Here is a 13573-nt window from a genome sequence, read left to right as displayed (position 1 = left end):
AAATGAAAATGGCACGAGTACATCCAGCTCCGCTTAGAAGAAGCGCGTCGAAACAAAAAGTTCCACCGGGTCGCTTCGTGTGGAAAGTGTGGCAGGATGCGGTAAGGGGCGGGACTAACTGATAAAGAGAGAAGTGGAAAGTCTTTTTTTGGTGGCAATCGGTATGGTAACAATGCAACTGACAGAGAGGGGGAGGGAGAGGGAGAGAGAGAATAAAAACCGACGCAAAAGATCCTGCACTACACTATAGTCCTGTAGTACGAACTATATGTATAAGTTGATCGTAAACTATAAAACAACTCATCAAACGCTGAACCTCGTACTTTTGCTCAAATCGTCGAATCAATTTTCAATTTAACCGAAGGAATCATTCGTTTGTCTCTCGATGCGACGCAAATGAGAATTCTATCGGCGTAAGTTTTATAATTATCGTATCGTTTCCCTTATGCCGATCGTTAACGTTGTAAATTATCCAAAGCGCTTCCCAGTTTTACGGTACTACGAGCCTTGGTTGTGAAAAAGCTCCCTACATTTTATATAGATATTAAACTTTTTCTCGGATTTTAATTGCCAACGTATCTGCTGGAACTTCATTTCAGACAATACAGCTTTAATCACGAAGATAATTTAGTTATCCGAGAAAGCGAGCACGTTCAGACATTTCAAATGTTTTATGAATTCTTTACGAGCGGTCTAGCTTCCTTCTGATATATCATACATTGTAAGTAGCTTGAACGTAAAAGTCTTTATTAGAATATGTTTTAATACGAAGCTTTAGAAACTTTTATCTTCCTTTTGCCGAGATAAATTCTCAGGTCCTTTCAATTATTAGATCGCACCTGTCGATCTTCCACCGAAATAATAATTTTTGCACGTTAATCTCTCTAATTCGTCGGCTAATCGACTGAACTATACATTATTACGGACTTTTTTATAATGTAATAATCAGACTTTCTGTACGCTTTTATCTTGGCTGGTATTTTTTAAATCTTGACGATCTCAAGAGTTTCCGTTGGAGCAGAGGACGTGCTGTGATTTACGATTCGAGGGTAAAACGGCGATTTTGGCTTCTGCAAGGAATCAGCTTTCAGCGCGCGCAGTGTCCAATGACCGCTGTTGCGGCAGAAACGAAAAGCTTTAATGGAAAAGCTCGCGTAACGCGAATTTCATTGTTACTTTTGAGCGCATCTGGACCGCGCCAACTCAAGATTCGAGATTAATTGCGCGTATAATAACGGAGCGTGCGCGCGCGCTTTAACCATACAGAGCATTCTCTTTTACGGCCCCTTTCCCTTTCTTCCTTGCTTCAATGGAATTCTCGGTATAATGAGCATAATTAAATTTCAGCTTCTTTTTTAGGTAATAGCGGTAATTAAAGCATCCGAGGCTTTCATTCTACCTTCAAATCGTCCCCGCCATAGTTGCATCAATCACACCGAAGACCAATCAAGCTTTATCCTTTTATATGACTTTCGCTGGATTTTTCATTACGCGACTCTACCTTCCATTCGTGCTGTGCATCTCGATTAATCGGGTCCTTTTCAATGGTCACTGAATTAGCGATATAATAGAGATTTTATTTTGGTAATTTTCCAGAAAATTCCGAAACGTTCATCGTTCCTCCTCGATCCCATTATGCCAGGCGACATGAAGTTGTTCCGTCGGGAGGAAATATATATACGAGGGGACGTCAATTGCTGCGAACCGAAGTGTAATTTCTCCGAGGCAAAATCTTGCGCGTGGGTCGCCGGTACGAAATTAGTCGCGAAAACGGGGGTTCACTTCCCTAATGAGAGTCTAATCTTCTTCCCTCGTTAAACCTTTGGGTCATGCCCGCAAACTTTTGCCTCTTGCGCCTCGTAATTAAAATGTTAATCGAGAAATTAGGAAGTTAAGAAGAAAATCGCTAAAACGAACGAGTGGACTTTTGTCGATGACCCTTTCATAATTAGTTCTTAGCAATATAAGTACTGTAAAGTCCAATTAAGTTTTGGAAAGACTGCCCGATATTATATAATCTGTAGCTTCGAGCGATAAGAATATTTGTCCATCTATGTATAGCTCGCCTTTTTGTGGCAGTTAATAACTTTCATAAAAAGCACTAGAAATACGATTGAACAGTCAAGATTATAATATTATTTTAATGACATTCTTGCGATAATTGATAAGTAATAGATAAGAAATAATCTGATTCCATGTGTGCCCTTTGAGCAGCTTAACTTCCTACCTTCTCTTTATGGAAAAACTAAATTACGAACGTCGTGTCTCAAAAGTAATTCCATAGCTATCTACAGTACAGACTTCCCATTTGGAATTCCAGTTTCGAAAATTAGTTGGTAAATTAGTTTGCGTTTGGGTGTACCACGAACTTTCGAAATTGGTTGGTTGACTCGGCGGGAGAAAATAATTTTCTGTTGCGTCTATCCGGTTCTATTCTATTCGGAGAGATTAAGGCTAATACATCCCATTTTTCAACGTCCATTTATGATATAAACCGGGTCATTAGCTGTATCTTTGACTTAAGTGTTAATAGTCCAATTCGTAGACTTGTTATTATTAAATAATATTTTGAATCTATACAGGTGTTATTGATAATTACCGAGCCAATAAAAATTAGAGCTCGTGCGTCACATTTTAATTTAAAGTAATCCTACTCTTTTAAGAAATTCATATAATATGCGCTTTCTTAATCTCTATCTTTTATTTTTGTTACAGACTCGATGACGAAAAATTGGATCTGATAAATGTAAGTTCAATCCCGCTTTATTATAATTGTATACTGTAAGTATTATCATTCCTATATATCTAAAATTAATATACGGACCTATATACTTCATCCATTTTTATCATAATCATTATTATTACGGCATTGTATCGATTATTAATAAGAAGATGTATTATTGAGTTCTACTTTATATAATAATAGGTTTACAATCCGGCTTTGACATCGAATTGAAAAAAGTGACATATATGACATCTATTACGACACGTTTTTTGGATTATTAAAGCCTCATTATTAACGTATATTCCACTGTAATCGGAAATTATTGCAGATCTATATCGAACTTATCCATCCAAAGTTTGCGGGAAATGAACCATGGTCCTTCGTACCTTGGGCCATACGTGCAATGCAACCATGGCGAGAGACTGAATCCACAGATCAGAGAGACATGATTATGAGCCTCAAATTTACGGAAATTGCCGATAGTGAATCAATCAGATTGTCTATTAAGCCCTTATGCTCTTCAATTGCTCTGATACTATATCCCCAAGACGCTTTTAAGAGTTATATGTTCCAGTAATGTACTATAATTGCACAAAAGAGGAGTATAAATTCTGGTTATTAAATTAATCTGTTCATACAAATTAGTATAGTACGTATGAGATACCTAGATCAACAAACAATGCTTCGATGTCGAACGACATTTTCGATTTTGAAACGTTCGCAATAGCAATGTAGATGTGCTCTGATGGTCCAATGGACGGTATGTAAATATTTACCGGGAACCATTTACAGCCGACACAAACTCTATTAGTTATACCATTACGCACAAATGACATTTATTCCTTTCTAAAATGCTTCCCGTAATCCTTCTGAAACGTTATTCATAGATCCATTAAGTAAATTAAAGAACTACTATATAATAATAATGATCCCCTTTGTATTTTTCTACATCACGATAATTCAATCAGTCTAAATGGCACAGAAATTTTGATTCAACCAAGACTATACTTGGATTTTCTATAATTAACGTCATTTTCCATTAGTTATACCTGAATTCATATTATATTGATTTCAGAGTTCACGTTTTGAGTAACTTTTTTGTAACGCAAATTGCTTTATAAGTTGAAATAAAGCAGCAAATTTATTTTCGCCAATATCATTCGCTTTTATTTATAGCTTTCGATCAACGTTCCTTTCAGTCCAGCTTTCATGAGACTTCCATTATATCTTTGTTTTGCTAAGAGTTTTACCATTTTCTTAAGCAAACTGGATAAGTCTATTTTTTTCTTTACTAGTTCAATGAGTTTACCGGAGTAATTTTATTTCAATAAAAGTGCTGGGGGCGATTCATACATAACCATAACGCTATTTTCAGCCTTAAGTAATTTTTGTCAAGTATATATCTAGAGAGAATAAAATTACAAAAAACTTATGACCTAGATTTTTCATTTCTAACGTGTCATGTGCAGTTGATAGCTCCTGTATAGCACATAGTGCCAGCCACATATGCAAATTCTGCTCAGGCATTTTACGTGGAGTGCGCTTTAATTCGTTACCGATCTTGTGCCCATGGTCAGCGAGTGTTTGAGAAAGTAAAAGAGAGATAAAAAGGGTAAAGCGCTCACAGTTGAAGGAATAGTTTGAGGCTCAATGTTAAACACGACGACAGTGTGCATGTAAACGTTTTTCCTAGTTCGTTTAGAATTAAGCTGACGCGTTAAACATTCACGACCTGCACGAGGAGTCATGCCAAATGAACAACTTTTTCTGCATACATTAAATGTTTCCTTTGAATATTTAACGTTTAAATAAAGTACGTATTTTAACAAAATAATAAGCTTTGAGTAGTACCCCTCCGGTAAATCCCTACCAAACTTTTACCTGCAATTGATACATTATATTGTATAATGCTGGCTTACCTGAACTATCAGATGTATAATTGTATGGTTATCCACTAATTTCTTACATTATTGTATTACAAGAAAATGCAAAATTCCAAGTTTCGTGAATCCAATTTATTGTGACGCAAAACGTGAAAGAAATGATGAAAGTTTGTGATTTCATGTTCATGGTGAATTTTCACAAAGTTTCTAGGTTTCAGGACTCGCAAACATCTCTGGTAGTCGTTGTTCCTTGTTTCCATCATGCGAGAAAATTCCACCTTGTTATACGTTTCGTTTTCAGGTAGCTGGTCGGTTGGATATTACTAACCGGGTAACTGGCGCTTTGGAAAAGTCAATATATTCTGTTGCAGACTATTTAAATTTTCTTGAGCTTCATTTATAAACTTCTTTTGTCCGATGAAACATTCAATAGCAAAAGCGGACAAACATTTATATTTCGATTAATTTTAAAATTCTTTATTATTTATCAAGGTTTGACACAAAATTTGGAAAAACATACGTTTGTCAAATGCTAAATATTGTTGATCCTTGTGAGGTATACATAAATCGCAAACGATACAAATTACCCGTCCGTGTATGCTAATACACATTTACATTTTGTAAGCAATGGCACTTTAACGATGTAGGATTGGTCAATATAGAACCTGAATTAACCCTAACAAATAAATTACTTGTACGCCGATATACGTTGAGTCGGTGTTAGTGTTTACAGATTTTCTAGTATAACTAGTATGCTTTAATGAATCAAAGGGAAGGTATTCCCACGCATAGCTAATTTCTGCGCCTAATATTAAAATATGCAACGGGGACTGGTAGCAGCAAACAATTACCAAATCATTAATATAATTAACGTCCTTATGGGCTTTACACTCTCAACTCGCAGGTCTTTGTTTGTTTTTACGCCTAGCGATAATTGTCCTAGGCTTCCATTCAGGCGATGTGTGAGAGAATATGTATTTTACTCCTGTTTGCTGGTGGTAAATTCAAGGCAAGCTTCTCGTTGGTAAGGTGGTGGCATGGGGTCTGCTGGTTTGGCAGGCCTGTGTCCGATCGGACGTTAGGTTGGTACGAACGAACGATGGTTGCTATGTTATAGGTGGATGGTATCAACTGCGGTAGATCTAGTACTATATATAATAGAGTGTATTTCTGATGAGCGATCACATGGTCTATACGTGTTTAGGTTGGAACAACGCGGGTGGCAGGGAGTAATAAAGCCTCGCTTTATCGTGCTGCTTTGCGCGGCTAGTTAGACGCCGGTATTAAATGCAAATTTTCTCGCCAATTTAAATTTCAGATGCAATTAGATTCATTTACTCGCTGGGATGGCAATTATTCGACTGCCGGCCGGGAAAAGTCCGGAGAATCGTATCGCGTTGGCGAAAATTTTCTGAATAAATCAAGGTGTTCGCCAATGCACGAAGCCCGTGCCAGCACTGCACACGACACTAACGCCACCCTCCCTTTCTTCAGATTTACGCTCTTGAAACCCAGTATTTTATTCATATTGTATAGATATGTACGTGCGGTATGCTAGCTGCTCTTCGACTGCCAGCACTTTATTTCGATATTAGAGAAGTTAAGGGAATGACAATGGCGATTCCCATTTTTCACAAACCCCATTCAATGAATTATGCAATAAACTTAACGTCAATCAAGCTTCACTGCTGTGAATTCTTTCCCTGTACATACTCTATTAATAATCTTCAGTGGTATTATAGATACCTTTTTGGACAAAACAATTACATTTTATCATTTGATAGCTACATGTATGTGCGAAGTGTAATATAGCTATAGAATCTGTTCTATATGCTGTATTTGTAACGGGACTAACGAATAGTGCTCTTAATCAGGTTTGAGTAAGAGTACGTGACATTTCGGAGACATTTCGTTATCAGGAGGAAGCCGAAGGGGTTGGTTCCTTCTAGAAATGGGTAAAGTGGAAGCGGAGCAGCAGTTGTGCGATAGTACGCCGGAAGAAAGCATTGACTAAGTGGGCATGCGAGAGTTGGATGAGAGTGGGTGGAGATGGGATGGGAGGCGAAGACTCAGGGGACGTCGATAAGACCGTAGGAATTACACAATATTGTGATAAAGGAGAATGCCACCCTCCTGAGTAGTGATAAACGCAGCGGTGCTACCAGCCGAGTGCTAAGGGGCCTGCGGTAGCACATCAGAATTTCCGGACAACAGAGCCAGCCTCCTACAAGGATAACGAGGATAAAGAGCCCGAGTAATGGACAAGCCGCGCTGAAATTTGTGGCGCGTAAGAAAAATTAGCCGCGCAATGGTGAAAGATGGTGAAATTAATTCGTGCAAGCTCGAAATACTCTGCTTGACAACGCTAATAGGAGTACGAGATACGTTAAATTGTAATTACGACGCCTCGAATATCCATTGGAATATATAACTAGTTTTCTCGTATTATGTTAAATCATTATTCTTATATATTATCAAATATACCTAAAATCGGAGCATCTGAGATGGGAGGGAAAATAAACTGATCAAATTTGATCGATTTTGGAAGTTATTGATACATCAAACAAACATATTTCTACATTTTTTAATTTGGAAAATATTATTTCTTATCGAACTTGCAGAATATTATTTTAAAGAAAATACTGAAATGTGTTGGAGTTGGTGCTCGCTCTCTTCTCCAGAGAGAAGAGAGCGCGAGCACTGAAAAATCAATCCATCGGCTTTCGAATCAAGCGACTAACACCGGAGCTGAATAGTTGACCCTCCATTTAGAGTCGACACTGTGCTATGCGAAACAGTTCGTAGTACCGCTTTTGTCAAAGAATAGAGCTTTTAATTTTTCCCCTTTTCGCTTGATTCTACATGGACACAGCACCAAATTCAATTCGGTCTTTCATGAAACTTTCCAAATAACTTCGAAAAACCTTTCGTGTTGATTTTCGCGCAGTCTACCTCGGGACGTATCTATATAGTTTCTCCAATAAATTAATGCGTCGCTTACGCTGTTCCATAAATAGCGAAATATTAATTGTGAAATTAATAGAATTAACTGCTTAATAAATGTCTCTAACGTCCATTGACATTTTCTACCGCAAAAATATCCTGTAAAAATTTTTTCAACTACACACATGTATATTGTAGTATATATTGAGAAACAATCAAGATTTTATGCAAGGTGATTCGCTCTTAATAAAGCTTCCACATAAATGCACTCTGTGAAAATATCGGTAGTTTGTGCCTCCGGCGAAGCCAACCGATATTTTTCTCCCATTTTCCCATATACGAGCTCGGTAACACGTATATCGATTTATTCATAACGGAAAACGAGCGTAACAGAGCGCAAAATGTCTCAAAACATCTCTCTTTATCTACCAATCCATGATCCAGAACTTTACTGGTCATCCAATGAGATGTGAGCGAGAGTTATTGGATATCTCTCGTATTGAGTCTTATATGCATTCGTGCATTGATACATTAACGGATCCCGAAAGTTATTTTCAAACTTACATCGCATTTTTGCTTCTCTTTTCATCGGCGAGTTAATTCTGGCAGGTTTTATCTCATAACTGCGTGTAACTAATCGGATTAATGTTGAGACTCTTTTGGCTGGGCTTGGCAGTACCAAAAAATAATTAAAGAGAGTAGAATTAAGCGTTTGCACGTCTCTACGTTCGAAGAACCATTTATCCGCCTCGGGTTTTAATTATCAGTAGGTCCCATTAGGCCGATATTAATGACACGCCCTCTCGTAGCAACGTTTTCCAAGCTCCGCGCGTATCCTGCGTCACGCCACTCTGGTAACGATCGTTTGTTTAAGGCAGCCGGAAGTAATGCTTCTCGTTTCTTCTCCCTTCGCGAATGGCTATGGCTCACCGTTCTCGAAAAAGGAGAAAAATGGCACAGCCTACCTTTCATGCTCACTTCCAAAAGCACAATATCTCTGCAAATTTCCATTTCTCTTTTGCGAATTCCTTCAAAAAAATCAACAAAAAAAACTCTATTATGTAAGTAGATGGTAGCAATTTCTTCAAAATAACATTTAAAACGAAGAAGGTAAAATTAATGAAACGAATTTTTATTGGCGATAGTAATCAGGATACATCTCGGATAAATTATCTTTATCAGGGTACTTTAACTGCTTTATTTTTCACACAATAGTTTTTAGCTCTGAGCATTTTCAAACATTGATTTATAAATATCATAAATAAGTTAAGATAAACATATTTCAATGCTATACTCTTTCATTTATCAGAACTTATCAAATATTTTTAGAATTGGATCATACATGTGTTCTTTAAAATATCGCTTTACGAATTATTTAGGTTTCATTTCATACTCATGTGTACAAATAATTTAAAACTATGATTTTTAATTTTATTTCAGTTGGCATACTATTTAGTCGATATCAATAATTTAAAAATTTCCTTTTAAAAGTATATTTAAATTATTCATAAATCCTTTATATGCCTTTCGGTATCTGCTTATTGTGTTTTCCAATAATGTCTTTAATAATCTTTAACCTCTTGATTTTACGGTGATTGACGGCTTAAATTGTTAATTCACAATTTGTCTGAATAATTTCATTATTTTAAATAATTGCAGTTTCTATTCATTGCATATAATAAATGTTGTTATCTTTCGCAGAATACAATTCTACCAGAAGCTGTTCATTTTTGGGAAAAAGCGTTGATGGTTCGTGAGACGATGAATACAATTCGACTAAATAGGTAAGAAAGTTGTATTCTTCTGTTTATACGTTACAAAGTTTCTCGACAAAATTAGTAATTAGTATATACACATCTCCGAAAAACTATACTTTATAAATACTAGGTATATTTAAATCTTGAAAGAACATATGCATAACAGTTTTAATGTACTAATTACACTACTGCTTATTTACATAGCAACCAAAATGTTAAACTAAAGCACGTGAATATGCATTGCATGACTCTTTCTGTGTTAGACTTCCTAAGTAGTTTGATTTATTTTTATAGTAGATATGGTATAAATTGGCGTATTATTATTATAATGATGAAAGGTGGTATACCTGCATATTATACACTATATATGCACATATGTTGGATGAATACATTGGGAATCCAAAGACCAGTTAAGTTTCTTATTCTATTTATAATGCAATACTGTAATTCTGCAAATATTTTTCGATGATTATTAACTATTAGTACAGAGAAGTAGGGATAGTAGCTGCATAGTACATTGTTTAAATTTCTCAGTGATTTTCGAAAGTGTAGTATTCACACAGTTCAGTCGCAGAGATGTAGGCCACCTAAATTAATGCATACGTCTACCCACCAAACAAATAGAGTCCACAACGTAGAAGGTAACCATGTAACCATTCCACTTGCACACACACATTCCATGTGTAATCTTCCATAATAAAACGACATATACAGTACATTATCCTTAGTTGTAATACAGTGCATACACACTTTTCCTCTATAACTCAATTAACAAAGTTCCTGTATTACCATAAAATTAGAATTATATCAATATTAAATTCAAACTATGAAGGTATGAAAACCTGCAGTTTCCATTTTTCATTATTGCAAATGAAAATAATTTATGTTTCTGAAATACTCTCTTTAGCCATTATTAATAACTTTTTTAAAGCTAATGTTAAAGTAATCGTATAATAAATTGGGGGAATAAAAGAGAAAAGAGACCTTTCTATTCAAGTCTATATCGTCGGAAACGTAAATAATCAATTGCGATCAGAAATAGGGATGATGCTGGTCCAGTTTTTAGTGAAATTTGAAAAAGAAACCAGTTTTCTCAATTGAGCCTATCCCAGTAGACTCAGAAAAAGAATGTATATATCTTGAAAATAATTGGCTACTTATATTTCTACTTAATACACACATATATTATGTTAAAATAACATAGAAATAGCAGCCTCTCGACGGAAGCATAATTTTTCCACTGGTATATCTGTGATCGCACTGTGATACAGAGGTTAAAACCACGAAGGGGATGAATTTTCTGGTTTATAGAAAAAGTGAAGTAGGGTTTGGTCAACGTAAAGTTGATAGCTATAGGTTCAAAGGGGGCGTTGCAGAATTCTTGAATTAACGCGTTCGAATAAATATCTCGCTCACTCTCTCGTCGAATGCTGACAGGTGAAGATAAGATGAAGGAATGGTAGAAGATAAGGGGAATAGAGAGGACTGGACTTGGACGAAAATGGAATGTGAAGGATCTCGCACTCGAGCACATGCATAAATCTTTTGCCATCTCCACTTTCTATTGCTGCCAATAAAGTTAGAAAACGGTTGAAAGAATTTTTCTGACTGATACTTCGACTCACTTGCCGTCGACTATGCATACATATTTAGAGCCAGCTTCAAGTTTTATTTCTTCCTGTTTCCTATTCCTTCCAATTTTAATATTTTATATTCCTGTAATATGATGCACCTTTTTAATTAGCAGATGCTAAATATTTTTTTTGCATGAAGATTGCACATGAAAATTGTATGAAAGTTTCATTAACACGCAACATAATATGTTTACCAAAAGTGAAAATTTAAATATCTGCCTAAAAGATGGTATACTATATTCATTTAATCATAAACATGAAATGTAAACTGAATATTTCAAAATTTCTTTACTGCAAAGTTATATGACTATGGTAAAATGCGTTTATCTTGATATTGCTATTCTTTTTTATAGCTAATAAAACTTTGCTTCATTCATTTGATTAGTTACGTAATAAAAACGATAAGTCTGCTGCTATGTAATAATTAATTAGGAATAATTCCATCAAATAATTAGAGTTGACTATGAGAGTTTATATTATTGGATTTTTTATTAGAGTTCTATTGAAGATTTCTATGTTTGAAAAATATTGATTTGGGACAAATCGTTAATTATGGCAGTCTAAAATAGCTGTTTAATTATATAGTATTAATTGGAAAACGAAAGATAAATGCGAGCCAGAAAAATTAATTATCTCATCATGTGCTTTCGCAATAATTATCAAGATAATCCAAATATTTAGTGATAAGAATCAGAAATTTCTTGCTCAGCGTTTGATTCATTATTAAATGGCAAAATCTAAATGCTTTTGGGGCTTGAAACATTTGTTAGAAATAGTCAACAAAAATGTCTAATTAAATCTGCCGTTAAGAGAACATAACTGACAAGTCAAAGCGATCTAGGATTCATCAATAACAGAAATTATCATGAGAACAGTTTTGAACAAGCCTTAAAGTATTCAGAATACATCGTCTGCGCATTTACTATGTGGCTATAAAATTAACTTTATCGAAGAAAGTGACATAGATATAATTATACGTTGTATATATGAAATTATAAAGAATTTTTGAAAGATTTGCTGCTTTTAAATTTATATTTACTAGTTAATATTTAATAATACCGTCATTCATGAACAAATAGTGGCTGTGTAGGAACAAATTTGTGTATATATATATATACTAATATTTAAAATGATACTACTAATGTCAAATTAGTATGAGGAGCACTTGAAATACTTGAGCTTTCATAAGTATACTGTCCACGTATATAGGAAATTCTTGCAAAGTGAGACGGTGTGTAATTACTTCACGCCGGACATAAATTTCACGTAACGATGTTACGCGTTGGCGTCCGCTAATAGTATTAATTAGAACGCCTCCCTAGGGTAAACGCTAATGCGAAATATATTTCTTGCAATTAAGGCAATTCTTTTTAGGCAGCGTCTATCCTTCCTTTCTCTACCAGCCAAACCACTGAAATCTGTATTTCTCCAGTACATTTCCCTACATACACTAAAATAAGCCAATCTACAAACAAGTGTCCCAGTTTACTAATGAAATAAACCCTAATTACTAAAACTGAGTTAACTTTTCTTTTCGAAATCTAATTTACGTGTTCAATCATCCCTACAGTATCTACTTAAATTTTCTGAATAATATCAGTCGTTTATTAGGTTTTTGAAATAAAGTTATTTTTAGGCGTTTAGTATTCTTACCGGAATTATTTCATCTTATTAGTCCAAGTGGATTTCATTACTTTTATATTATTCAATAATAAAAATCAATATGTAATGAAATAACAATTCTCGAAGCTAAAAATTAAAATAAAATCATTTTAGTTGTATATCCAAAACCGTACAATTCTACTTCTCGTTTAACAAAATTTAGTATAGATTTACAGCCAGCTATGCTTTTTGCCTATGGGATATTCTACACTCTTCGTTGAGTTATTGGAAATTCTATGTGCACGAGAAACATAGTATCCGATCGTTTTAAGCCAGAATAGACACTATAGGATTTACAAAACGACCATTGATGGCTTCGTAATTGGAGTTGAAGCCGCAAAACGTATATGTAACATACGTTTATTTACATTCGCAATTCTACTATTCTTAGTCTTTTTTAGATTATATGAAACTCGATATTTAGTATAACTATAAATTTTACAAAAATCTAGAGATTAAAGAATTCTCCTAATTTAATTTTATTCTTTCATTGCATTCAGTTTCATAAATTTCGACCAGTGGCACTGTTGTATTTTGTACAACATATAATGATATTTTACAAATTTTTGTCTCTCTTCGTCGAGGCAAAAGTTTGGTCGCCTTTCCTATTTGCCTCTCGCCTGCCTTTATATCGAATCAATGTTTACATTTGTTTTACTATATTTGAATTTCTTCGAAAGTTTCGTGTTAAAAAAGACGTACAAAGTACAACGTGCCATCGCTAATTTTAAAACAAGGACGCGCTTTGTCGTAGCTTAAAGATAAAAGATTTACAGAGGAAAAAATATATATATAGGATTTTAATTCGAAGATAATTTAACTGTAACAATAGTTCTGAGACGAGAGTCAACGAGCACAGGCTATTTGTTTAACGTCTGGGATCATGCTGCCTGAATTTATAAGTCTCTCTAGCTAAGTAATCAAGGAATATTAAGTTCATGATCAAAACCAAACGTGGTTTTTATAAAT

General features: G+C 34.9%; 1 protein-coding gene across 1 annotated transcript in view; it reads left to right on the top strand.

The window, feature by feature from the left end:
• The window catches only part of Invadolysin (leishmanolysin-like peptidase, invadolysin), a 175640-nt gene that overhangs the window by 136786 nt on the left and 25281 nt on the right, over positions 1 to 13573 (top strand). Inside the window, exons 4-5 of the mRNA XM_066742308.1 lie at positions 2716 to 2746; positions 9253 to 9335. Of these exons, the coding sequence (XP_066598405.1) occupies positions 2716 to 2746; positions 9253 to 9335 (114 nt within the window). The remainder of the gene's footprint in view (positions 1 to 2715; positions 2747 to 9252; positions 9336 to 13573) is intronic.

The sequence above is a fragment of the Prorops nasuta genome, unplaced genomic scaffold (assembly GCF_024137725.1).
Source record: "Prorops nasuta isolate Cenicafe-Biocafe unplaced genomic scaffold, Cenicafe_Pnas_1.2 PNAS00030, whole genome shotgun sequence".
NCBI classification, from domain to species: Eukaryota; Metazoa; Arthropoda; class Insecta; order Hymenoptera; family Bethylidae; genus Prorops; species Prorops nasuta.
This window is presented reverse-complemented; position numbering and strand designations above follow the sequence as displayed.